The 27791-nt window shown below is 44.4% G+C and overlaps 1 protein-coding gene across 2 annotated transcripts in view; it reads right to left on the reverse strand.

Annotated features, from left to right (window-relative positions):
• Positions 1-4336: 4336 nt before the first annotated feature.
• The window catches only part of ABL1 (c-abl oncogene 1, non-receptor tyrosine kinase), a 206677-nt gene continuing 183222 nt past the window's right edge, over positions 4337-27791 (reverse strand). For both annotated transcript variants that reach the window (XM_006892449.1, XM_006892450.1), the window contains exons 5-11: positions 18720-18804; positions 17906-18083; positions 15901-16085; positions 12736-12888; positions 11467-11556; positions 10757-10921; positions 4337-6064 (exon numbers count right to left, since the gene is read on the reverse strand). In XM_006892449.1, coding sequence (XP_006892511.1) covers positions 4377-6064; positions 10757-10921; positions 11467-11556; positions 12736-12888; positions 15901-16085; positions 17906-18083; positions 18720-18804 — 2544 coding nt within the window. In that variant the 3' untranslated portion in view covers positions 4337-4376. The remainder of the gene's footprint in view (positions 6065-10756; positions 10922-11466; positions 11557-12735; positions 12889-15900; positions 16086-17905; positions 18084-18719; positions 18805-27791) is intronic.

Below are 27791 nucleotides of genomic sequence, written 5' to 3' on the forward strand. Positions count from 1 at the left end.
CTGGTCTCAAGCACAGGACCAGCATGTTATGTTGTGCCCATCCGCACTGCATGCGGATCAGTCCAGCCAGGGGTACTGACTTGGTGCTCTGGCCCCACATGGGCCTCAGGGAGGGAGGACTCATGCTGAGCAAGATGTTACATATCTTGGAGCTCGTTTCCTCACCTGAAGAAAGTGGCAGGATCTCCCTCAGAAGAGAGAGCAATGGTTTCCTTGATAGTGTACCGTCATTTTAAAGCACTCAGACACAGCCTTGTATTTTAAGAAAAATTTCATGGAACCATAGCATACACTCAAGAATCTGTCGAAATCCTAAGTGTACAGCAATGAGTTCTATGGAGTGACACAGCCATCAGACGGCGCCAGAACGTGGCGAAGCAGAACGTGACCCACGAGTCCTTAAGCCTCCACCTGGAAATCCCAGCCCACTTCGCCCGAGCTGGTTATCCTTCATCCTTTTGAAAAAAAGCTGAACCTTCTAAGTAGTACTACCCTTTAGTTTCTGACCTCTTTTGCTCAAGATTATTTCTGAGGTTCACCCGCTGCTGGGTGGGCCACAGGTTGTTCATTCCCACTGTTATTTCATATTCCACTGCATGAAACCCCAAGGCCATTATTTCCCCTTTCTTGAGCTCTGGTGGCCGAGTGGGTGAAGAGCTGTGGTGTCAACAGCTGCGCTGTTCCAGGCAGGTCGTTGAATCCACCGGCTGTTCTATGGGAGAAGGACGAGTAGTCTCCTCCCATGAGATTCACCGCCTTAAAAACCCACTGGAACGTCAGCTAGGCTGTGACTCAACAGCAATGACTGCATCCTGCGTCTTTGATGGACATCTGGACTGTTAGGTTTTGTTCTTTAAAAAAATTAACATTAGACTTCTTTTGTGACAATCACAGGGAACAACAGTAACCTGTTGGCGCCTCTGGCAAACTTGGTCTCAGGATGCTCTTGGTGGAGGACTTCGCAGGTTAAGAGTCCAGTTTTTCCACAAAATGCTGTGAATGTATACATGTACTTTCCTGTGACTACAATCTATACCTTTCGTGAGATTCTCTAGGGGTCTGTGGCCTGAAAAAGACTAAAATCCATTGTCTTAGAATTGTGACTATACGAAGTTCCTTTCACAGAGGCAGCACACCAGGTTAATTCTTACTTGGGAGACAAGGGATTTCTTTCACTCATACGCAGCCAATGTGTACTGCAAACCTGCCAAAGTGACTGCTGTCACATGTGAGCTGTGACCTTATGTCACCACGTGCACCATCCCCAGCCCTCCATGGAAAGGTTCAGGTGTGCCTCAGAGCCAAGGAAGATGCCCACAACTGGGGCCGTTCCTTTAACCGTTCTATGCCTCTGTTAGCAGTACCAAAGCCCAGACTCCAGCTCAGACCAGACATACAATCGTTGTTAAATTACTGGTAAACCGTTGGATCAGCTGGCTTCTGTATTTGAGAGGGGAGACGCTCTGGCCCCTGGTGCGACCTGCAGGGCCCCTGGTGCCGCCTGCAGGTGTGTGGCCTGAGGATGGCACCGTGGACCCTCCAGGCTTGTCCTGGGCTAGCATGTCACCCACACTTCCTGATGTGCAGCACATCTTATGCTGAGGTCTTTGATAAATAGGCTTCAGTGAACCGTGCTCTTCAATATGCTTTGGTGAGCAAGATCTGTATCCTTTGACAAGCTGGTTGGCTTAATAAGTATCATTATCAGAGGGCACTACTTCCCCAACTTCCACTTTCCAAGCTGTCAGCTGGCGTTAAGTGGAGACCAAGCTGAGGAAGAGGCTGCACATACCTGACTGTCCCCTTGGAGAGGGGCTGGGAGGGGTCTCCATACCTCTCCTCTTCCTCATTCTCAGAAACAGGATGTCCAGCTTGTAAACACAAGTAAATGAGAGGTGGTCTGGGGGCTGAGAAAAGTTGAGAGTAGATTCTAGGGCAAAGGGAAACAAAGTCACACGTGGAGGGAATGAACTCTTCTGGGCCAGCAAGGGATTCACACTGGTCTCTCCTCTGACCTTTTAAATGACAGGCACTTTGATAGCCTGAAGTTCAGCCCCAGCCCCTGGGGCTGGACTTCCTGTTCCTGTGCCAGTACAGCAAGCAGAGACCACTTTCAGGGCACTGACCAGAGCCCAGGCTGCTTGCTGTCAGTAAGAAAGAGCTCAGATGCTGAAGGGCCAAGGCTTGGAGCAAGAAAACTGCCGGAGAAGCAGCTGCTAATGACACTGGATACAAGACGGCCCCAGGCAGGCAGGTGGCACACGCTGTGGTCCTGCCCAATCCCTCCCAGTTCTCATCTGCTCTGCACACGGAGTCTCCAGACTTGGTAGGAAAAGAAGACCTCAGCCCTCTCCCATCATCAAGCAAAGAACTGTAAAGCAAACCTTCTACCAACAAACCTGATGTTGTAAACACTTATTTATTTAAAAAATACTACAGAGGAGGAGTTTGGATTCAAAAACACAGTCATATACAGAAACAAATGTACTGGACAAAAAAAAAAAAAAAAGAGAAGACACGATAGGCATTCCAGAAGGCAGGGCTGTGGAAAACTATTTACACATCATTTATAAAAGAGGAAATCTATAAAAGAGTGTAATACCAAGATATAAATGCAAAATATAGTGGCACATTATGTTAACAAAAAGAGACCAGTACCTCATAGACACAGTCGGTCCTAGGGAACCTGTGTGGGTGGTTTGCTTTGCTCTGCAAGGCTGCTGGTGGTGGTCGAGCACCTCCCTCAGTCTGTGGGGCACAGCAGTCGAGGGTGGGGGGGGTGTAAAGAGGTGGCGTGCTATGAGAACAGCACACATTAAACGATCCAGAGAAAACCGTCTCTACCAGAAAAATAAAGTACAAATAAAGGTGAGTCGAGTAAAAACAGGACCCGTGCTAGTCACAGGCAAGAAGGGAAGAGAAACAAACAGGATTTTCTCCTGGTTTCTCTGGGTGTGACTGTGAGGCCCAGGGAGGTGCCTGCCTGTTCAACTAGCTGCTCAGGGTCAAGGTCGCACAGCTCTGCTCCCGGGCAGTACAGGCAAGGAAATGTATGACATCAGGCACTGAGGAAACACTGTTGTAAATACTTTCTGGGGCTTCATTTGCTTGTGGTTTTTCTGAATGATTCCTGACAATTCCCACAGAAACATTAGGCTAAGTGTTGCCCATAGTAATTAAGTAAGAGACATTGGCGGTTTCAGCCGTCACTGTTAGGGTCTCGGGGCCAGCAGCGCGTCTTCTGTCTGAAGCCTGTGCCTGGCGGTGGCTCCTTTTTGTCTCACAGGTGGCTGTGCCCAATGAAGGCAGAACTTCGAAAGGCTTTAGGATCTCCAGAAAACAGAAGAGTGTCCTGTTACCAAGAAAAGGGCCTTGCAAGAATAAGACTCTGTCTCAGGAGAGAATAGCAAGGGGTGGGAGACAGGTCTAAAATCAAGACCTTTCCAGGACACTCAAAGAGTGAAAAGATGGCAAACCTGGGCCTCTGTGGATGTGCTCTGCCCAGCCCAGGCCAAGCCATCTCGGCACCATGCTGTTCACCCACTGCCCGCTGCCCTCCTCTTACTCTGTTGTGGGGTCTGCAGCTGCAGCAACCATGCTCCCCCCTAAGACTCAAGCTTTTTATCCAGGATTAGCACTAGAGGTGCCAAGAGCAGCAGGAACCAGGCTCCCAGGGAAGTGGAGACTAGATGACAGGAACACTGCCCCACACCACAGTCCTCTCAGCGTCCCCTCCTGTCCTGGACCCGGCTTGCTCTACTGTCCTATCTTATGCCCCAAATCACGAGCTGTCCTTTACATGAGAAGTGGGAGCTCCATGGCCCACAGGCACTAATGGAGACACAGGGATGACCTGGCACCCCCTTCTTCAGGACTTCGTTCTCAAAATGCATCTTTCTCTTAGAAGGGTCAATTCTGTGAAACTGTGGAAAGCCGCTTCTCTGGGGCAGGCAGAAGTTAAAAGGCTCAAGTTCAGGACACTAATTTGGATGGTAAGGTGAGGGGTGGGTGGAGCGGGAAAGAAAAACAGACCCAAATGACCTTATCTGCCATTCTCACTTGCTTAGAAATGCTCAATGTTAAAGCAATATGCGTGTGACAGCCTGCGGGGCCTAGGCATGCTGACCTAGGTCCACAGAGAAGGAACTCCACAGATACAACTCAGGGGCAGAGAGGGCTCGGGGAGCAGGGGCAAAGGGGGAAAGTGCATGTGGACAGTTCGTGCACACTTTAGGTAGTAGGGTGGCCCCTCAGCTCTGCCTATGCAGAGCTCTTGGGCCAACGTCCCAGTTCACTGGTCCTTTTCTGTCGCCATCGGGCACAGGGAACTCACACATGCTGTAGGCAGCTCCATCTAGCCTGACACCTGACATCTGCTACCTCTGCACAATATCACTGATTTCTTTCACTGAACTGAGGAGTTTGCTAAAGTCCTGCGTTGCGGCTGGGCCACCCCCTGCGGTTGCTGGGCAGATCTGAAGCTCCCGCAGGTTGTTCTCGAGTTTGTTGATGGCCTCTCGGAAGGCAAATTTGTTCCTCATTTGCTGGATGGAATCCACGTAGCTCACGCAGAACGTGTAGAGGTTCTTGCCGGCTTCCAGCACCGCGCTGTGGCTGGCCATCTGCTCAGAGTTCTTGGAGATGGCGAGGCACAGGGCATTGGTGCTGTCCAGGACCACGCCCTTGGTAATGGTGCCGCTGGCAATCCGCTCTGGAAGCTGACGGGTCTTCCGAAGAGAAACACGTGTGGAGATGAGAGGGATGAAGGCAGTGGAAGACTGCTGGTCCCCTCCCATGGATGAGGGTGCTGACGGCATCGAGGCAGTGGGGGCTGGGCTGGCTGGGGTCCCCGATGACTTGGCAGACGCTTGTGGCTTTGGTATGGAAGGGAGGAGCGGCTTTTTGACGCCCTCTCCTAGCTGGTTTGGCTTGGCAGCATCACCGCTCGCAGCATCCATGCCTGGAGCTGGGGCCTTTGCTCTGGTGCCTCCTGCCTCCCCAGTGGCTTCCTGGCTCGGGCTCTGAGAGCTCTTTCCCGCTTTGCCCGCAGAGGATGGGGGTGGGGGCGGCGGGGCAGGTTTGAGCTTGGACAGCTTTCCCTTGTCTCTCCCTGGGGACTCTGAGGAGTGCTTGTGTCTCCTTACTCTGGACTCCTCGGCAGGGGCCTTGTTGGCACCTCCGGAGGCACCTGGCCCGGCTCTGCTGGTGGGGGACACTGGCTCAGTTGTGCTGAGGGTCCCTAAGGCACTGGGTTTCCCGGCCTCGTCCTTGTGTGGAAGGCCAGAGGAAGGGGCCATCACAACATGCCTACGGACAAGTTTTGGAGTCAAAGTGGGAGGACTGGAGCCGGGGCTGGACTCTGTGGGGTCTTTGAAGACCTCATCGGCTGCTTCCTCATTCTTCTTCATCAGTCTGGGTGGGGGGGTCACCGTGCCCCTTGGCACCTGGTCAGGCTTACTTTCATTTGCTCGCTTCCGAGGTAAAGCGGGCTTTTCACTTTTGTGCCCCCCAAATGTGGACGAGTCAAACTGTCTTCCTGTGGACTGCAAGTCCCGAGGCAGCGTGACAGACCGCCACTCTGTGTCCTTGGCCCCATGGGGGACGCAGGAAGCAGAGCAGGAGCGCAGGAAGCGCTTGCTGGCGCTGCTGCCACTCTCCTCCTCACCGGCCCCTAGTCGATTGCTGGTCAGCGTGCTGGACTTTTTCCACAGGTGAGGAGAGCGGAAGGCTCCGTTGGGAACGCTGGACCCGTTGCTGGGCTTTGGGGTCTTGCCTGGCTCAGCTGCATCTGAGGGCATGAGAGCCGGCGCCCCGTTGCTGACGTCTCGGCCCTCTTCCTCACTGATCACCTTGCGCTCTGGCTGGCCGTCCATCTCACGGAAGGAACTACTGCGCTTGGGAGGGGTCGGGGCTGTTTTTTTCTTCTTCTTGATTAAGGCGCTGAACAAGTTGGTCTTCTTGTCTCTGGGAAGAAGGCGCTCATCTTCATTGAGGCCAGCATCCTGCAGGCCTCGCTCTTTTCGAGGGAGCAGTGGAGACACAGTGGGCTCATGGTCCAGAGGCTCTGAAACAGAAGGGGCACGAGTAAGTCCGGAACAAACTACGAGCCTGCAGGCTGCTGCCTGGTGCTCCATGGAGAGGCTGACACTGGAGCTCTGACCCTGTCAGTCTGCTTGACTGTCAGCTGTCTCACTTACTAGCTACAAGGTCCAGGCAAGCCACTTCATTACTCTCAACCTCAACTTTCTCATCATAAAATAAAACCCCCACCGCTGTCAAGTTGGTACTAAGTCATAGCTGACCCTCTAGTGGGTTTTTCAGAGGCTGTAAATTGCACGAGAGTAGACTGTCCATCTTTTTCTTGCAAAGCAGCTGGTGGATTTGAACTGCTTGCCTTTTGGTTGGCACTTCAACTCTTTACCCATTAGGCCACCAGTAACAATGTATCTATTGTTGTGAGAAAGTAAATAAGATAATTAATGTGGAATATTTATCAAATTAATTATATGTCACTAGCATATAATTTTTCAGTGAATGCTATTATTATTACGGTGATGACGATGATGAAAGGCTCAAGTTCACACACTAAGGCTGGAGGAACGTAAGCTGAGATGGCCCTGATTGCTGCATCCTCTCACTAGTTTTCTTTGCAGGAGCATTGCATCCACCTTCCCAACATCATTATCTGATCCAATTATGCTCAGAATCAGAACCTGTGATCTCTAGACCACCCAGCTGGTAGTGGGAGGGGCCTATGACTACTGCGGTACAGTAACAATGAGCTACTATGCATGGAAACAGATGATCTTTGAATATTTTTAAATGGGGACTCTGTAAACAAATATGAGTAATCAACCTTTCTAGTGTTGCCAAGCTCTCTGCTGGTGAATGACAGAATTATTTTCTTTGAGCTCAAGCAACAAGAAAAGGGGTTTCCATCAGCACCCTGCACTCCAGAACACAGGTACAATAGAGCATTGTAATACCAGGAAGCAAGCTGGACAACTGAATCAGAAGTCAAATGCCTACTAAAACTTACTACAGCAGACGTATTCTGGGAAAGTGAAGTCTGATGAATAATACACATCTCTAGTTCTGTGCTGAGCAGCTAATTGACACTCCTGACTCACTGTGAGATTACTTATCAAAGCATCTTTTCAATGAACACTGACAGGTGTAAGTAAATGTGACTGCTTATCACAGGGCTCTTAATAAGCACAGTATTTCCTACTGGTTAACTACCTGGAATCACAACACAAAGCTAAAGGGTAGAATGTCTATTGTCTAGATGCTATGGCCTCCAAAGAGTTGTACTTAAAAAGAAATATCTTAATTCAGCTTGATTTCTTTTGTAAATCTTTTAGATGTACTTGCTGGGTCTATCTTGCACCACGTGACATCCGTGTGAGCAATGTCCAACAGTCTGTATGTCCACGGTCCCATCGTGTGAGCAATGTCCAACAGTCTGTTATGTCCACGGTCCCACCTCTGGTTGCTGTTGGCATCAGGTAACCTCGAGCCGACTATGACTCTCGAGTGACTCCATCTATGAACAACAGCCCCCTGTGCCATTCTCACAATCTCTGCCATGTCCAGGCCACGACTGAGGTTACTGTGTAAATCCACCTCATGGAGGATCTTCCTTTCCTACCAGCTGTCCAAACGCCTGCTCAAATGTACAGGTTCTGCATTAGCACAAACAGGTGCTCAGGAATTGCTACTCTTCTCAATGTTACCCATAATTTATTATGGCCCACACACTCAAATGTCTTTACATAATCAATAAAAAAAAGTATCTTTCCAAGATGGTCTTTTCAGCCAAGATCCATCTGATATCAGCAATGATAGTCGACATTCCATGACCTCTTCCAAACGTGGCTTAAATTTCGGGCAATTCTGTGTCAATATACTGCTCTGGCCATTTTAAAATAATATGTAATATTAATAATATTTTCCAAATTCTGTTGGATCACCTTTTTCTGGGAAATGGCCACAGATACAGATCTCTTGCAATTGGCTGTCCAATTTCTGCTTTCCAAATTTTATGACATAGATAAGTGAGCACATCCAGAGTTGCATGTGTTTGCTGAAACATCGCGACTGGTATTCCAGAAATTCGTAGGGCTTTTTCTTTTGCTAAAGCATTCAGCAAAGCTTTATACTTCTTTAAGTACACACGCTACTCTCTTCCTGAAATGGCCTGGCACTGATCAATTCTTTGATATGGTGACTGTATTCCTTCCACTTTCTTTTTTTTTTAAATTTAAATTTATTATTAATTTCAGTAAAAATTTACAGAGACTTTGGATTTCCATTCATTCACTGTTGCACATTTCTCCCTTCCCAACCCTCCCCCCTAGTACACTACCCTCTTGGAAAAGTAAAAGAAAAATTCTTTCATTGTTTTACAAACCATCCCCCAGGTCCAATCCACCATGTAGCCTTCGCTCTGGACTCCTGTCATGACAAAAATCCCTAATCAAATACCCCTTTTAAACAGTTTTCTCCCTCATCTGTTTCAATGCAGTATACGTTATTGAACCCATCTTTCTCAGTCTCCCCAAACCCCCAAAGTCAGTCCTATTTTACAACATTCACTCAGCATAATGTCCTCCAGGGTCACCCATTGTGAATAATATTGCATGAGTTCCTTGTTTTTCAAAGCAGCATAGTATTCCATTGTGTGAATATACCACAGCTTCTCTACCCATTTGTTTGTTGATGGGCATTTGGGTTGTTTCCAGCTCCTTGCTATTGTGAACAAAGCCGCAATAAACATGGGTGTGCATCTATCTGTTTAGATGTCAGTTATGGTCTCTTTGGGGTATATTCCCAGTAGTGGAATTGCTGGGTCAAGTGGTATCTCTATTTGTAACTTTTTGAGAAAGCGCCATACCACCTTGCACAGTGGTTACACCATTTTACACTTCCACCAACAGTGAATAAGGGTTCCAGTTTCTCCACAGCCTCGCCAGCATTTGTTGCTTGCTGTTCTGTTAAATTCTGCTATTCTGACTGGGGTGAGATGATATCTCATAGATGTTTTCACTTTCTTTTGATGCTCCCTGCATCATTCAATGTTCTGCTCTTAGCACAGATGCAGTCAATTTGATTCTTATGTGAAGGAATCATGATGTTCTTATGGATTCTTTCACACAGGAATAAAACTGGTCAGGTCCATGTGTTTATGTTTTTTAAAAAGGTCCATGCAAGAAATAAATCACTGACTGCACAAAATGCTACCATGCCAACTTCAGCGTCATTCTGTCATGAAGGCCTTAGTCTTGCAGCTAGCAGCCCTCCTTCTCCCTTGTTTCTGATGCCTGCATTGAAGTCACTAGTCATTGCACGCTGGATCCATTTCAGACTGCACAAGGTGGCTGCTGTTGATAGGTGCCGCTGAGTCAAGCACGACTCACAGCAATCCTATTAACATCTGACCAGAACCCTGCCCTATCCTGTGCCATCCTCATCATGTCTGACACACTAGAGCCCATTGCTGAAGTCACCACATCAATCCATCTCATCAAAGATCTTCCTCTGTTCCACCAACCCTCTATCTTTCCAAGCATGATTTCCTTCTCCAAGGAACAGACTCTTCTAGCAACATGCCAAAGGATGTCAGATAAAGCTTTATCATCCTTTCCTCCAAGAAGCATTCTGGCTGCACTTTCTCCAAAACATGTTTGTTCTTCTGGCAGTTCATGGATATTCAGTACTCTTCTCCAGCACTACAACTCAAAGGCATTAAGTTTTCTTTTGTCATCCTTATTCACTGTCCAGCTCTCAGATGTGTAGCAAGTGACTGAAAAGACATGGCCTAAGTCAGGTGCACCTTTGTCTTCAAACTGACAATTGCTCCTCAACAGTTTGGAGAGGGTCCTAACATCAGACTTGCCCAACGTCTCCTTATCTCCTGAATGGTGGCACCATGGGTGTTATGTTTAAATAAGTTGGTAAATAAATGTCCAAACTTTATTTTTGCTATTGTGGGTACATTTAAACTCCCTGAGAGTCAGAGAATCATAGCTAAACGTTGCATAGCTAAACTTCCACACTCCTTTCCACTACCACAATTTGTAGTCTGTTAAGAGTCCTTCCTCAGGAACGCCTGGGGAGCCTTTATAAACCCACATGCTTGGCTCAGTTGACCTGCAGTAGAACCTCAACTCCTGGCTTTTTGGGACAGCCAAAAAGAAGAGCTTAACTAACAACAAAGCCTGAACCAGAGGAAGTGCTGTATATTGTCAGTATTATTATTAACTGTCTTGAGGCACCTCCTGAACCAATCCCACATTCTTGCTACAAGTCACAAGATGACATGCACTCTGTCCGCAGGCGAACTCCTGGCTCTACTCAGACCCTGTGGGCTTTCTCAACAGTAGTGTTTTCACAACAAACTGCTCTTCATTTGGTTCAGGATTTATTATTGTTGTATTTTCTCCAAAAGAACCACAAATGCTATGAATAATAGATGAAGAGGTGAAATCCTTTTTCAGCAAATGTCATAAGCACCTCTGCCCATCTGACCAAACTAATGGACCAAGTGAATGGAATCTAGGTGACTCCAGGAGGGATGGGGTACAGTGGGGAATAAGACCTTCCTTTTTTCCAAAGCTGGGTCACTAGCATGGGGTGTGCCTGTTGTCCTCATAGGTCCCCCTGGTTGCTTTCTCCTAGCTTATACTGGCCCTTGAATCTCTGGCAGGGGGCAGGGGAAGGCTGTTCAGCTAAGAGGGGCTAGGGAGGCACGTACCACAGTCTCCGTGGCCCTTGGAATGAGGGCTCTCAGGCACGTCAGTAGAGTCCTTGTGCTCTGCGGCTCTCCTGGACGTTCTCGTCTTTGTGGGCAGCTCTGGGGCCTGCAGCAAAGTACCTGCTACACCGCGCATGCCCTTTTTCCCCAGTTCTTTTTCAACTTCTAGAAAGCACACACACAAAAGCCGGCAGCCATCAGTAATGGTATTATTTTGGTATGTTGGTGCTCTTTTTCCTTTGAAGATAATAATGCTCATTTATACACAGTTACAGAAAAGAGACAGGGATGCCGAAGAAATAGCACTTATCATTCAGAAGAATTCTGCATGGTTGTAACAGATGCAGATGCAAACTCACTGTTGTGGAATTGGAATTGACTCAGAGCTGACCCTCTACTGGGTTTCCAAGGCAGTAAATACGATGGGAGGAAAAAGCCCAATTTTCTCCTGAGAAGCAGCAGGTGGAGCTGAGCCAATTGAGAAGTTGCAGCCTTTGGGTGAGCAGTACCACTGTCCATGACCAGCCCACCAGAGCTTCCTCTCACAAAGACAGAGTGCTCCACCATAACACCTCTGCTTTGTCCTGGTCTGAGATAGCTTGCGCGCTACTTCAAGTGAACTGAAGGACCAGGGATTTCGTCTCATTAGAGCTGCCCCTCCTACCTCAACCTTCCATTCCTGCAGAGCACAAAGAGAAAGACAACTTTACCATCAGATATGCTGGATTCCTGAAACATCGTTTCAAAGGCTTGGTGGATTTCAGCAAAAGAGGGCCGGTCAGAGGGATTCCACTGCCAACCTGGGAATGAGACCAGAGTCAGACCACGCATCAGGCATGCTACAAGGCCTACGGCTAGCAATTCTCAAGCAATGGTAAAGCAACATTCCAATACTGCTGCCAGTCATCATCCAATCTTGCTGTCATGTCAATCATCTTTTGCTGTGACAAGTTAAAAGTGACAAATGCCACTGTGTCCTGTCACAGACATTAGGGATCTGAAAAGACTTTAGATATTTTTTAGAATATGGTCTGTAAAATCCCAGAAAGGTGGCTGACAGTGAAAACAGCACACACTGTTTCCTCAATCCCAGTGTAACTGGTGCTGAGAATGACTAAACATTTTGAACCCACCCTCAAGTCACGGCTATCAAAGTCCAAAATCCTAGTCAGTGAAAAGATGCGGACGAAAAGGACTACCAGGCTTGAGAGTGCCCAACGTCAGTGAGAATGCAGAGGAGGCCACTCAAATATACTTTAGGAAGGAGAATATCAACTAGTACAATCTTTTTTTAAAGATAATTTTTTTGGGGAAAAAAATCTATCAAAATATAACATACACAAAGTTCAGTTTAACTTTTAGAAATACTGGCATAAGTGAGCAGAGATATTTACAAGGATGTTTTTGTTATGTCTATAACGGGCAACAAACAAGTGTGTAAAACAATCAAATAATTACCAAAAGAGGGATAGATACACGAACACATCGTTTACTTCAATGCTAGGCGGCGACATGAATGAGAAGAGATCTAATGAAAAACTATGCCCGTTACACTAAAAAGTAATAGGGGAAGGATGAGAAAATGATGCAAAATCATACAAATACAGTAAGAAAAACAAGATACTTCTGGCTGGGGAAGAATTCCTTGGGACACTGACTTACTATACTAGAATGTTGGAAGCTCCCAAATCTGAATTTATTAATCATCATCATCATCCTAGATTTAGTTATCTATCAAGTTTTTTCTTAAAAACACACAAAAAATAAAAAAAAATTTCTCATATGTGTATAAACTCTGTAGAAAATACAGGTCTTAGAAGCAATAAAACAATTTGAAAAATATGTGTCAAACTATATTTGTTGCCTCTAAAAAGAAGGAAAGAGAACACTCTAGTTTTTACTTTCTGCATCTACTCCTGCACGCTAACATTTCTGACATTGCCATGTGTAGTCTTAATGACAGGCTGGGGAAGGCTCACATGCGCGCATGAGTTCATAGACTTTCTCCGGGCAGCCTTCCGGGCGTTCCATGCGGTAGTCTTTCTCCAGCAGCTCATACACCTGGGACAAGTCAATTCCTGGGTAAGGTGACATGCCATAGGTAGCTATTTCCCAGAGCAATACTCCAAATGCTAAAAGGAAAAAGAGAAAGGTTGAAGATGTGTACTATCTGAAACTACACTGCATCTAAAATTAGTTACCTGCAGGAGACATTAAAAATGATTCCCTCAGAAGTAACTCAGGCATTGACAGACTTTAACAGGCTTGTTAATTAACAACACAAGACAGAACAGGGCAGTGTTAGACTCTCCATTTATTTAATAGCACAGAGTAAACACACTGAAGAAAATAAGAGAACTGTATTAATCAGAGGTGCCCTTGTGGTATAATGTGTAACATGTCAGTTTGCTAACTAAAAGGTTGGTGGTTCAAATCCACCAGGCATTCATCAGGAAAAGGATGCACAATCTCTTCCTGAAAAGATTTACAATATCAGACACCTGCTGGAGGGCTGCAGTGAGTCGGCCTTTACTCCACAGTAGCAGTCTGGTGTGGGCCTGGTATTGATCAACTCCTATGTGGTCCTTTAGGTCATTTGGTGAACTTGGCTGAGATATGTCAGAAAAGGAGGATAAAGCTGGAAGTTAGGAGGTTAACATCTATTCAAAGTTCTGTGATCAACTAGCTACATAACTAAGTGGAGCCATTAGCCTTTTTTTTGGTTTATAAGATTATCTCTAATGCCCCTTCCAACTCTAACATGTTCACCTTACAAAAGCTTTAAAAATTGTCAATCAAATTAAATAATATCTATTTCTTTCTCTCATGGAACTTTATGTCTATTCAAGTGAAATAAACACCAGAATAACTAAAACAATGTATATGTCAGGAGTCTAACAAAATTCAGCACACATTTATCCTAATATTTGACGGATACATCCCTAATATAAAACATACAAATTACACCTTGGACCAAAAATAAGCCCATTAATTAATAGGGGAGAAAAAAAGCTTTCCCAACAATGTCAGAAACTAGGTAAGAATGCCCTTCATCTCCTTTTCTATTTAAAATTGCAAGAAGCTATTAGCCAATGCAATTAGACAAGAGAAAGAAATCAGAAGCATAAGACCTGGAGAAGAGACACAACATTCCTATTACAGATCCTGAGAACACAAAAGAATCAATTGAAAACTTACACAAACAATGAGAAAAGTCAGCAAAGTAGTATGTTATAAAATTAACATGCAAGAACCCCATTATTCTAAATCAGCACTGGAGACATCAGTAGAAAATCATGTACAGTTCAGTGTATGTACAGATGGAGAGACAAAGAAGCCATCACAGATTATCCTGGTATATACACACACATATTATCTAGTTCTGTATGCTCAGAGGACCTAGAAACAGTGATACTAAGGCAGCAATAATCACACTCAATATTTAGATTTTGGGTTCTAAGTATCATTCTCTAATAAAAGGAACCAAGACTCTTTGGAGAAATGATGGATAATAGGGCCAAGTTGAGTCTGGGTTACCTTTTAGTACCATAAGGAAGGAAGTATTAAAAAATCAGAAAGGTGGGGACATGTTAAAGTGGAATAGAAAGCAACCTGAATGCATTTGCAGTGATGAAAGCTGGAACACGAAAATAAATAACTTAGATTAGATTTTAAACCCATAGACCGTGTTGATATAAATGATAGCATAATCAGGTAAACTGGGGAGATAAGACAGATCTTTTTCACAGAAGAATTCAAAATAGTACCTGTAAAGAAATACTTCCTCAGGAAGAAAAACTTACTCTCTCCAACCTACTCATGTGGGTGGGCTAGATTTAGAAACTTGCTTCTCAACAAGAGAGCAAGGAAAGGTAAAAATATTCTTAGAGAAACTGCACTGTCCTTAAACAAGTGATGATGGTTGACTTCACTAGTTACATCACATGGCCATCAAGTATTCCTCATATAATAAGCTTTTGTTAGATCAAACCACAAAAAAGCCCCTTCACGGTAGATTACGGAGCTCTGGCTGCCTGGTGGGTAAGGAGCAGGGCTGCCAGCCTGAAAAGCACACCACCTCCTATGACATAATTCTACCAGAATAAAAGGGAAAATAAGAGCATGGCCAAGCTGCCTGGAAACAATTACCAACTTACTAGAAATACTGGAACTAGAGTATATTCAATAACAACAGAAAGTTACAATCAACAAAAACCTAGATACGGGAAATGCTAAAGGACAAATGATTTGGTTTTGTCAACAAATAAATAACAAGGCAAATAAAGAGATGGAAAGAGAACATAAAAATTAAAAGAGGCTTAAGAGACACATCAAATAACTGTACTGTATGAACTCTATCTGGATCAAAATCAAACTGCAAAAAGAAAAGTATGACTATTATGATTCTTTTGGAAACTTGAACACTGACTAGATATTGAATAATATTCAGAAATACTTTCAATTTTGGAAGAAGGAGAATGAAGGGTCTATTAATTTTAAAGTCACAGAAAAAAAAGCACAAGCTATAATATTTATGGATAAAACAGAAAGATGTCTAGGATATGCCTCAAAATAATAAGGGTAACGACAGGAGAGATGAAAACGAAGTGACAGGGGTGTGGAAGTTCATTAGCTTACCACTTTCTATAATATTCAAATTCTTTTTCGTAAATGTGTATAATTTCTATAATATGATTTAAAGAAATAAAGGTTTTAAAAAAACCCCAAAACGGTCACATGAGACTTCCAGACAAAACCACACTAATTGGCATCCCCTGCACAGAGCAAGCTTCTGGGAGCCTGTTGTGTCCCAGCAACTTCAGTCAGCAAGCTAAAAATGGACAACACAGAAAGATGGTGGGTTTGGGATTTTGTGTTTTGTTTTTGTGTTGGTTTTTTTAAAAAAAAGTTAATTCTGCATCTCCATTACTTTTGAGAGGGAGAAAGCTCACTTTCATTTTATCTCATTGTGGAGAAAAATATAATATGAATTCAGAAGAAACAAATATAATATGAAAAAGAGGAAAAAATAGGAAAAAAGGAAGAGGAAATCAGAGAGCAAGAATGGGGGGGGCAGTGAGTCAGCCAGGGGAGAATGGGGACGAGAGAGGCATGCAGAGTGCACACAGCAGCAGAACCCTTACCCCAGACGTCAGACTTAATAGAAAACTTGTTGTAGGCCAGGCTTTCTGGGGCAGTCCATTTGATCGGGAACTTGGCTCCAGCGTGGGCTGTGTACGTATCCCCTGTCATTAACCTGCTCAGGCCAAAATCAGCCACCTTCACCAAGTGGTTTTCCCCTACCAGGCAGTTTCGGGCAGCAAGATCCCTGGGAAAGGAAAAGGTTCATCCATGAAGAGTTCCTGGGTAGCTTTCCAGTGTCACAAAATTCACCATCATTAAGTAAAGGTGTGATAATGCAATGAGAAAATCAAGTATGCTTCCCTGGAAACCTGCACTAACCCCCCATCAGGGAGCAGTGCTGCTCCTCAACAAGTGAATACGGAGTTCGCAGGCAGCGGGATGTGGCAGAGTGTGGCCCTAGAAGTGGGCTCCCTGGCCCCATGACCCGGAGCTGGTTTATTCTGGGACTCAGTTACCTCATCTGTAAAATCAAGGTAGTCTTAACAACAGCAAGGGCCTCAGAAAGGTTGCTGTGATTAGTAGTGAACTAATATGTAAAAGTGTTTTGAATGATGCCGTGAGCATAGCAAGTATTAAGTGTATGGTAATTAATACTATATGCTGGTCTTAAGAGAACAAGTCTTGCTAAGCTCAATCCTTGCTTGTAAGAAACATCGTAGAGAGAGTTTCCCCTTGTCCTATCAGACTTCAAAAGTCTTTGGCATTTAATCCAAATGGTGTTTCTTATTTTCTTTCTTCCTCACACTTACCCAAATGCATCCTAAAAATTCACTCCTATATAATCAGATTCCTCTTGCCTCCTGATTCTCTCAGGGAGGCAGAGTCTAATCTTTGCTTCATGGACATTAGCCATGAAATCTCAAGGCAGACTGGATTGGAGGAATGAGAAGTAGCAGCAGCTTAAGGCGATGGCTGTGTAAGATAGCTTGATCATCAGCAATCAGAGAGAAATTAAATACAGAGGAGTTGTGCCTAATAGGATTTCCGTAAAGCATTTTAAGTTTGCCTGAATGAAGAGGGAATGGACCTAGCCATGCAAGGCGAACCAGAAGTCAAGAAATCTCAATTTGCAGCATCAGAGGGTTCACGTTCTTGAGTGACAGAAGCATCTGAATCAGGCTCTCCTGGAGCAGAGAAAATCTGTCTTACAAGGAACCGCCAACATTTCACACATGATACTCTTATTCCTCACTATGAAATCTCATGTACCGGTTTCATCCTTCAGTTAATTGGGTAGGAAAGGTCATAACTGTGGCATGGAGAACATCTTGTATAAAATAGTCCTGCAGAGCCATCAGGCTCTGTCCTGTACATGCCATTACTTTGCTAGGAAGCCATTTCCATCAGCAAAGAATGCAAAGGCCAAGATAATTGTGGCACACCTGAAGGTCAGAATACTCGAGCCTTTAACACTCAGACACTTCATTTAGCCTACACATACACAATTCTGACAACAGTGGAAATGTCTCTGAACCAGATGACATCCAGTTAAGTGGAGACTTAAAGAATAATAAAGAGAAGGAATTGGGGGGGAGGGGATATCTCCAGACAAAAAACAAAACCTATGTCCTAGCTGTTACCAGGAGTTTATGTAAAAGCAAAAGCTGCTGCTCCCAGGAAGAGGTCATTACTGATGATGGCTGGCCTCGGAGGAACAATGAGCACTCAATTTCAGAGGGAGCTGTGATTATTAGGAAGGACGCCTTTTATGCACTTCATTTAATATTCCACTTAGTCCAAAATGGTTCAGAAGTGAAATATTTCTTACCTTGGGGATTAACTGCTCCACTGGTCCAGGGTCTAGGCCAGGCTGAATTTAGTCCTGGCTCCATGCCCAAAGTCGGCTCTGTCAGGAACCTAGTGTTTGCCTCTGTTCCAAAATCCCACGTGTTGCCAGCATTAAAGTTAGAAGCTGAGCCATAAAACCACGTAGGTCAGGGACTTTTGTAAAATGATGCTCAGGTTCCACACTCTGCTGGGAGGGTGGTTTTGTCAGGCTCCTACCTGTGGATGAAGTTTTTCTTTTCCAGGTACTCCATGGCTGACGAGATCTGTGTGGCCATGTACAGCAGCACCACAGCATTCACCTCCTGTCGATTGCACTCCCGCAGGTAATCCAACAGATTCCCATAGGTCATGAACTCAGTGATTATATAGAATGGAGGCTCCCGGGTACAGACGCCTGCCAATAAGACATCAAGGCTTCAGTGTGCTGCTCGATTCCCGATTAGACAGACGAGCAACAGGAAGGACAAGAACTAAAGGCACAGGCTTCCGAAGTGGGCCCTGATTTTGCTCCTAAATCCTGGGCCCAATCTCTAATACAGTTCTGACTCATGGCCTGAGATTGTGCTCCTATGGGAGAATACAGGCATGTGCTTTTTTTTCTTGAAAGTCAATGAACTTGAACCTGCTCAGTTAAAAGGCACTGACTCTGAGTTCAGAAGCAAAATCAAGCCACACACTAGATGACAGAAGCCACTGTTAGTTTACCCCAGCTCTGTGGCTACATATGCTTGAGAAAATTTGAATGAACAAACTCTGGGAAATTCTTAGGTTTCAGAAGCTTATTTCAGATTTGTGTTTTCTGGCTGCTTTCAGTGATCAACTGAAAGCAACATCATCTTCTTGGTCTCTCTCATACACTGCACACAGGCATACCACCCCACACAGACTTTTTACCAGGGGCTGAATGTGGGAAAGTTATCCAAATCAGAAATCTTAATGTAGTAAGCTGCTTATCTCTACTTTAATAACATCGGCATCACCTCAGAGGCTTTAATTAAAAGTTCCTCTCTTCAGACCTTGGTACACTTACCAAGTAACTGCACTAGATTAGGGTGTTTGATCTCTTTCATAACTGCAGCTTCTTTCAAGAACTCCTCCACCTCCATGGTGTCCTCCTGTGAGAAAAGGGATGCAATTATTTCAGCCAAGTAATGTTTGAGAGTTGTTATGTGCTGTCGAGTTGCCTGTGACTCACAGCGACCCTATGTACAACAGCCCTAAACCCTGCTCTGTCCTGTGCCAACCTCACTGTCTCTAGCAGATCCACCCCGATTACCCCAGTCACTGAAAAAAATTCACCTCATGGAGGGTCTTCCTCTTCTGTGCTGTCCCTCCACTCTCCCAAGCATGACGTCCTTCCCCAAGGACTGGTCTCTCCTTGCAACATGTCCAAAGTATGTCACACGAAGCTTCAGAATTCTTGCCTCCAAAGAGCAGCCTGGTTTAACCCTCTCTAGGATGAGAACTTTGGAGAGGTCCCGAACAGCAGACTTTCCCATGGCAATGCGCCTTTTAATTTCCTGGCTGCTGGTGCCAAGACTACTGACTATGGAGCCAAGCAAACTAAAGCTGTGTACAATCTCAATCTCTTCACCATCCATCCTGATGCTGCCAATTGGTCCAGTGGTGAGAATCTTTGTCTTCTTGACATTGAGCCTGAATCCATATTGTAGGCTGCAGTCCTTGACACTCTGTAGCAGGTGCTTCAGGTCCTCTTCAGTTTCAGCAAGCAGGGTTGTGTCATCCGCATAACGCAGGTTGTTGATAAATCTGAAGAGCAATGGTGTCTCTCTGGAGACTAAGGTGCGTCTGATACAGGCTATGGTCTTCGCAATCACTTGTTATGCATCTGAGAGTTGGACAATGACCAAGGAGGATAGAAGGAGAATTGATGCCTTTGAGCTGTGGTGCTGGAGAAGAGTATTGAGAATATCATGGACTGCTAGGAAAACAAACAGATTTGTCCTGGAAAGGGTTAAACCGGGTGGCTCCTTGGAGGCAAGGATTCTGAGGCTCCGGCTAACATTCTTTGGACATGTTGTGAGGAGAGACCAGTCCTTAAAGAGGGACATCATGCTTGGGAGGGTGGAGGGACAGCGCAGGAGAGGAAGGCCCTCTATGAGGTGGATTGATTCAGTGACTGGGATAATTGGGATGGGAGTGTCAGAGACAGTGCAATTGGCACAGGACAGAGGGGAGTTTAGGGCTGTTGTACATAGGGTCGCTATGAGTTGCAAGCAACTCGACGGCACATAACAACAACAACAACAAAGGATGAGAACTGGCTGCAGAAGGTCAAGGACTGCAACCCTCAATATGGATTGAAGCTCAATGTCAAGATAACAAAGATTTTCACCACTGGGCCAATTGGCAGCATCAGTATGGATGGTGAAGAGATTGAGATAGTTAACAGTTTTAGTTTACTTGGCTCCACAGTCAACACTCTTGGTAACAGCAGCCAGGAAATCAAGAGACGAATTGCATTGGGAAAGTCAGCTGTGAGGGACCTCTCAAGAGTACTGACGATCAACGATGTCAGGCTGGAGACGAAGGTGTGCCTGATCCAGGCTATAGTCTTCCCCATTACGTGCTATGCATCGCAGAGTTGGTCAGCGAATAGGGATGACAGAAAGGGAATTGATGCCTTTGAGCTGTGGTGCTGGAGAGGAGTGTTGAATATACCATGGACTGCTAGGAGAACAAACAGCTTTGTCCTGGAGAAGGTGAAGCCAGAATGCTCCTTGGAGTCAAGGATTCTGAAGCTTTGTCTGACATACTTTGGGCAAGTTGCAAGGAGGGACTGGTCCTTGGAGAGGGACCAGTTTGTTTGGGAGAGTGGAGGGACGGCGCAGGCGAGGAAGACCCTCGATGAGATGGATTGATTCTGTGAGAGGAATGGTGGGAATGAGTGTGTTTGAGATGGCGAGGTTGGCACAGGATAGAACGGCATTTAGGGCTCTTGTACATAGGGTCGCTGAGTTGCAAGCAACCTGATGGCACATAACAAGAACAACAACAAGATGAACCTGTTCATTTTCTTAGCAGTCCATGGTATATTCAATACTCTTCTTCAACACCACAGCTCAAAGGCATCAATTCACCTTCTATCCTCCCTAGTCAGAGTATAAATGGTTAATATAAACCAGAGCTTCAATGTAGAATCACTGTCATAGACTGTACAGTGCTCCATCAAAATACAGGATTGTTAAGATAAAATGTGGAAACTAGCACTCATGATTACCCATGTAGGAGGATTAAAGGCAGAATGCAACACTCCTTATCCCCTCACAGCCATAACCATCTGTAAGGCAAGTTTCTCTGGGGAGTGCCCTGCAACACCTTTTATGTCATTAGAGATACAAAGGTAGGAGGGAGTGTAACCTCAGTACCACCAAGGAAGAACTGCCAGAAGTGGAGTGCATCTTTTTGGACTCAGGCACTTTATAGACAAAGCTCCTTGATACCAGGGAAAGCCAAAACATAAGGAGTTCTCCTAAGAATTCTGAACCTGTTGTTGTTAAGCGCCATCAAGTCAACTACAACTCACAGCAGCCCTATGAACAACAAACAGAAACCTCACCCTGTCATGTACCAGTCTCACCATCTTCACCACACTCAAGTTCATTGCTGCAGTCACTGTGCTACTCCATTTCGAGGAAGGTCTTCCTCTCCTGTTGAGACTCTGCTTTTCACAGGATGATGACTTTATCCAAATAGGGCCTCCTGACAATATGCCTAAAGTAAGTGAGATGGAGTTTTACCATCGTTTCCTCTAAGGAGCACCCAGGTTGCAATTCTTCAAAACAGACTTGTTTTTTCTTTTGGCAATTCAGGAGACAGCCAGTATTTTTCACTAACACCACACCTCAAAGGCACAGTTCTTTTTTGGTCTTCCTTATTCACTGTCCAACTTTTGTATAAACATAAAGCAATGAAAAATATCATAGCTTGGGTCAGGCATGCCTGTCACTAATGCCATACCTATCTTTTAATTTCCTGACTGTGCTACCATGGATGTTGATTATAGATCAGAGCAAAACTAAATCACTGAGATCTTCAATCATTTCACCATGTATCATGAGGGAAGACTTTTCCTTTCTTGAGGCTGAGATGTAATCCACATTGACGGTTTTGGTCTTATAGTCCTTGAAGTCTTCACTTTCTGCAAGCAAGGGTATGCCATCTGCAGGTCACTGATCAGTCTTCCTCCAATCCTGATACCACATTCTTCTTCATATAGTCTAGCTTCTCAAATTATATGCCCAGCACACAGACAAACAGGTATGGAGAAAGGCTACAACCCTGACATATACACACCTTTCTTGATTTTAAACCAGGCAGTATTACCTTGTTCTGTTAGAAAGATAAACTCTCTATGTATGTACAGGTTCCCATGAGCACAATTAAATGTTCTGGAATTTCCATTCTTCTCAAAGTTATTTATAATTTATCATAATCCACACTGCTAAAACCCTTTGCATAACCAGTATTACACAAGTAAACATCTATCTGGTATTCTCTGCTTTCAGCCACGATCATCTGACATCAACAATGACTCTGGGCCTACAAGTGCTGAAAGAAACCAGGTCTTTCCTTCCCAACTGACATAGAAAGAGTGGGCCTTTTCCCAGAGCTGCCACCCTGAAGACTTCTGACATCTGGCCTCTTAAACTGGTGGATTTTTTTTTTAAAAAAAAGTATCTGGAAAATGTTACTGTGATACATTTCGTAGCAGTACAAAATAAATATGTAACAGTAATTATTCTATGTTCATGGGTGTGTTTGTTTGTGGTCATAAAATAATTATAAACTTCATAAAAAATCTAAACATAAAAAAATCTAAACAGAATAGCGTTTGCCAAATTGCAAGAGATAATTATTTGTTTAAGGTGCACATGTAAAGTTTTAGAAACAAAGTGAAGGAAAAATTTCTAATAATTGTAATTTCCTATGCTCTAGGATTATTTCTTCTATACTCAGATCTCAGCAATTCTTTGCTTCTACAAGTTGAGTGAAAGAGGTAGGGGAAATACCAGACCAATCGCAAGACACACATTCTAATGGAAACCTGGTCAAATCACTAGCTTTTCTCGATTCAGTTACTTTACCTACAGATTTTCGATAGCTATAGTATCCATGTAGAAGGTGGGGGGGGGGAAGGCAAGCAGATTTCAGCAATGGATTCTGGCCTCTTACAGTGTAATAGAATAAATCTGTTTGTTAATGCCATCCACTTCTGGGATCTCTGTGACAGCAACGGGAGATAATGAATTCAGTTACCTTTGCCCCCTCACTCCTGTTATGCTGCCAAATCTTCGCTTGGATGGCAGAGACTTCTTTGTTACTGAACTTCATATGTGATCACCCAGGACAACAACTCAAAGTTTGCTTGTGTATGTTGGGGACCTGTTTCTGCTAGCTGCTATGTAGGATGTTCCTCCCTCATCACTGAGTGCAGCTGGGGTGGGTGTGTGGAGGAATGAGTCACAGGCAAATACCATAAACATGGCATTCCTTTTCCTGAGACTTGCATGGCATCAAATCAGCAATGGAATAGCTGATTCTTTAGGGGTCTTTACAGTTAAAGGGAAAGTTCTGGTGGTGTGGTCTGAGGAGAGTCAAGCCCTAGTCTCTAGCAGTTTGAATCCTCCAGTGGTTCCAAAGGACAAAGACGGGAAATTTCCTTCCATCTGATTTACAGTCCAATGGACTGTCACCTATGAGTTGGCTCTGACTCAATGGCAATGAGTGAGTGAACATATTTTAAAAAAAAAATCACTTGAACAATCTGATGCATCTCTGGTTTAAGAGAAGCAGCCAGTTAAGCTCTGGTGACACAAAAATATATTAACTAATAAGAATGATGCTTCAAAATACAGCAGAAACAGAGGTTGCTGAACTACTTAGGAATGCGGTGTCATCAAGCTCGTAATGAAGCAATCACCACTCTCTGTCAGGACAATTACTCAGATTCCAAAATCATCCTCACTCTCAGCTCCCCTAACAACAAATTCACACACGTCATTGTACGTGTCTCATTCCACCAAGTTCACTGTATCTAAATGCCAAGGGGGAGAAAAAAGGTATCAGCAAATGCCCAGGGCAAACGTGATAGTGTTTCTCCATTTCCTTACTCATTTGTAGCCAGAGAGATGTGGCCTCGTCCTAAGATAGATTCTATCGCATAGGAGCCTCTGCGGTGCCTAGAGCTAGGCAGCAGTAAGCTTCTTTTTAATTTTAAAAAGAAAACAAAACCAAAATAAGTTACTGCCTCATAAAGTGATCATCAAGGCAAGGAGCTGGGGCAGTGGGAGTGGGTAAATAGGATCTCTTCAATTTCAAGAACCTGGCTCTGAGGCCAGAAAAGGAAGCCGGACATTGACTATACCCGATTCAACATGGAGAGTGAGTCTGTCTGAGCAAAGACTTGCAGGTTAGACACTGAAAATAAGACCCTCCCAGGAAGACTGCTTTCCCAAAGTCATTGTCAACGTGTAACCAGCCCTAAGCACGGGACTCACCCTTTATGTCCTTATTAGAGTGTGCGCTGTGGCTGTGCCAACTCCCAAGCACACGTCTGAGGAAGACCAGGCAGGGCAGGGCGTCTGCACCGAGGAGGCCCCCTGCTGTGGGCAGTCATGTTTACAAACGAAGCATGACCAGTAAGAATATGCCTCAGCCGATTATCACTCAGCTGAGGGCTCTGTGAGAAACAGTTTTATTGCTCTTTCAAAATGGTGAGCTGTTCTTAATGCCAATTAAGTATCCCTGGTAGCCAACAATGTCAAGCCGTACAGGGTAGGGATGTGGGGGAGGTGGAGAACTCATCCCTGCTGCCACCATGGCCGTTTAAGTCTTTCTGTCCTCTCTGCTCCTTGCTGTGCTCAGCAGACCATGCCCTTTTTTGACGTGAAGTCCTCTGATTTACAAGATGACACACAAACGTCAAAGGCTACAGAGAAGATGTGCCACACAATTGAGGAATTACACACTGTTCACGTACAGAACTGGAGACCTGAGCACCGTGCTTGGTCAACACTATGTTCAAAGAGGAGCTCTGAAAGGACGTTTTCTAGGCAGGTGGGACCTTTTTAAAAGTACTCCATAATAAACCACCTACAGTGAAATAACTTGAGAAATATCATGTGTTCTAAAGCCTACTGAGCCTTTTCTGAAAGAATGGTTCAGACAGTGTGGAAAGGCAAAAGCAAAAAATGTAGCTTTAAAAAGCATTTATCTTCCTTTGTCCTTTCTCTCTCTCACTCTCACTCACACACAGAGACACTCCTGAGCTGTATATATAATTCCTTTTTGTCTTTCAGGAATATCAGTGTGAATTTGTCTCCCCCTGCTGGAATAAGACCTGGTCCAATTATAACGTATAATCCTGCCAGCTTTGGTGGCATAATTGATCACAGCTAAAAGGCCACTCCTTTAGTTCAACCATTTGCGGCGTCCAGGGGAAACAGGAGATGTCTCCTGCTGAGAGTCACAGCCTCGGAAACTTGGGTGAGGCCCATGCCAAGCTGGAATCCACTCAATGGTGGTGGGTTTGTTTTAGAAAAGCATCTTATGCTTGCAGCTGTGTTAACCTAGAAATGTCCCTAAGATTATCCTGCTACAATCCCCTACTTTTTTTTTCTATCATCGTTTTGAAGAAAATGCTTCTACTGAATTAGTAAACATTGCAAAGTTAGATTAAGCAGGATGAAAGGAGCACATAACATTTTTTCACCTTGTTCCTTCTGTATCTCTTAGGGAAGGAAGTGGACTGACATCAGGACTAACTGGCTTGGCCTAGATGCAGATAAATATTTTGGATGATAAGGTGAAGTGGTAAAGAGGGTGGCTGGTGAAGAGCGCTGAACCTAGTCTTGCTATGTGGCCTTGGGAAGTGGCTTAGCTTCTGTGAACATGTTTCCTCCATATGTAAAATGGAGAGGACAGCAGTGCCTAGTTCATTCATGAAGAGTGCCAAGTGCAGTGCCCAGAATATGTTCTAATTCAATCAGTGGTACTCATCAGTAAACCAGCTGGACTCTATTCTGGAGAGGCAGAATAACAGATTACTTGCGTGGAAAAAAGGATGGTTCTTTACCTTCAAGTGTGGGTATTTTATAACAAGAAATTCTTAAAATGGTTTGTGGAAAAAAAATAAAAATGGTTTGTGGTGGTTGTGTGCTTTCAGCTATGATTGTATCTGATCCTCCAGAGGGTTTGCAGAGGCAGTAAACTGCATGGGATGAGACTGCCCATCCCTCTCCCTTAGAGCAGCTGGTGGATTCAAACCATGTGTCTTTGGGATTGCAACACAGCTTCTTACCACTAGGCCACCAGAGTCCCTCCCTGTATGTACAGCCTTTAGATAAATCGATAGTTAAATTGATTTTTCCATCTGCTCTGATTCTTAAACAAACATTAGGTGAACAGCAAAAAGTGTCTCCTTTACTGATCAGATGAACAAGTACCAATACACTGAAAATCAACTATAGAGACGGGGCACAGTCTGAGACAGATAATGAAAGGAGGGCGCAAGTCAGATGTGGGACTTGAAGGACAAGATAAAAGTCCACGGGACATAGATTCATGGAAGAATCTCAGAAACTCTGGCCCCTGAATAGTGTGGCCACATCCAGCAAGCTCCATGACCAAAAGGGAGCTCATTGCAAGGAATTATTATCTTACAAAAGTGAGTGCTACATGGTGATGACAGCCACCTCTTGGCAAAATGCACAGCCCTGTCTTGGAAAGTCAGAAAGCCCCGGTGACTGTTAAGTGTTAGCAATGCTCCTACAGGTCCCGTCTCTGCTCCTTTCTGGAGTGCTCCAATAAAACCAACTTCTTGGGAACAAAAATCCACACTGTGTTGATGAGGGCAGGGCAAACAGGCACTTGGCTACTAACAACAGTGCTGACAGAGCACAAATTGGTAGGAATTCCTAGGAAGACATTTTGACAAAAACTGATCAAATCTATAGACACTCTCAATCTGGCATTCCACAAGTACAACTCATTTGAGTGCAAACAAGGATACTACCCATGGTTTCATAAGTAATGGCAAAATGCCAGACACTACAAAAACACCCACTGAGAACCAGCCCATGTTATAAATTATGTTGCTGCTGCTGCTATGTGCTGGTCAGTCAGAACAGACCCTCTAGCGAGTTTTCAGAGGCTGACTATCACATGGGAGGGGACTGCCCATCTTTCTCCTTTGCAGCAGCTAGTGGATTCAAACTATGTGCCTTTGGGTTGACAGTGTAACTATATACTATTAGGTTACCAGAACTCCTCTATTAAAACATAGCTATAAAAAAACCAAAACAAAACAAAAAAAAAACAACCAAAACAAAACAGCCTTTTATGTGCAGATTAGGAACTGCCAAGAAATATGAAGTAGAGAATGAAAGTTAGGAAGCAGAGGCTATAATATTCAACCATGGGGGTTGGAAAAAAGATATATACATGGACTATCTCTGGAGAGACAAAAACCAAGGGTGGAAAGACACTATTGTTTGTTATCTATAAGAGAAAAAGATGGAAATTTTATAACAATGTTACTTTCCAATATTTTGATGGTAAATTTCCTAGTTCTTGAGTCAGTTTTGATACTACCAGCTAGGATATTTAAGTCTTTTCTAATTTTATTATTAAACTGCTTTACATTTTAAAAGTGACTTATAAACAAACTTTTGGGATATTGCTGTTGTTGTTGTTGTTATATGCCTTTGAGTACTTGGCGACTCATAGTGACCCTATGAACAATAGCCCTGAAACCTGCTCTATTCTGTGCCAATCTGACACATCTACCCTCATTACTCCTGTCACTGACTCAAATTTCATTTAAAATTTGGGAATTTTGCACTTGGGAGCTGTCTTTCTTTTCTTTAAAGAATTTATTTTAATGGAAGTTTACAGAGACTTTGGATTTCCATTAATTCATTGTTGCACATTTCCTCCCTGCCCACCCCTCCCTCCCCCATTCACTTTTCTCTTTGAAAAGTTTAAAAAAGAAATTATTTCATTGTTATGCACACCTCCTGCCCCCCAGTCCACTCCACTGTGCAGCTTTCATTCTGGACTCTTATCATGACAATAATAC

The sequence above is a fragment of the Elephantulus edwardii genome, unplaced genomic scaffold (genome assembly GCF_000299155.1).
Source record: "Elephantulus edwardii isolate Elephantulus edwardi_28Jun2011 unplaced genomic scaffold, EleEdw1.0 scaffold00116, whole genome shotgun sequence".
NCBI classification, from domain to species: domain Eukaryota; kingdom Metazoa; phylum Chordata; class Mammalia; order Macroscelidea; family Macroscelididae; genus Elephantulus; species Elephantulus edwardii.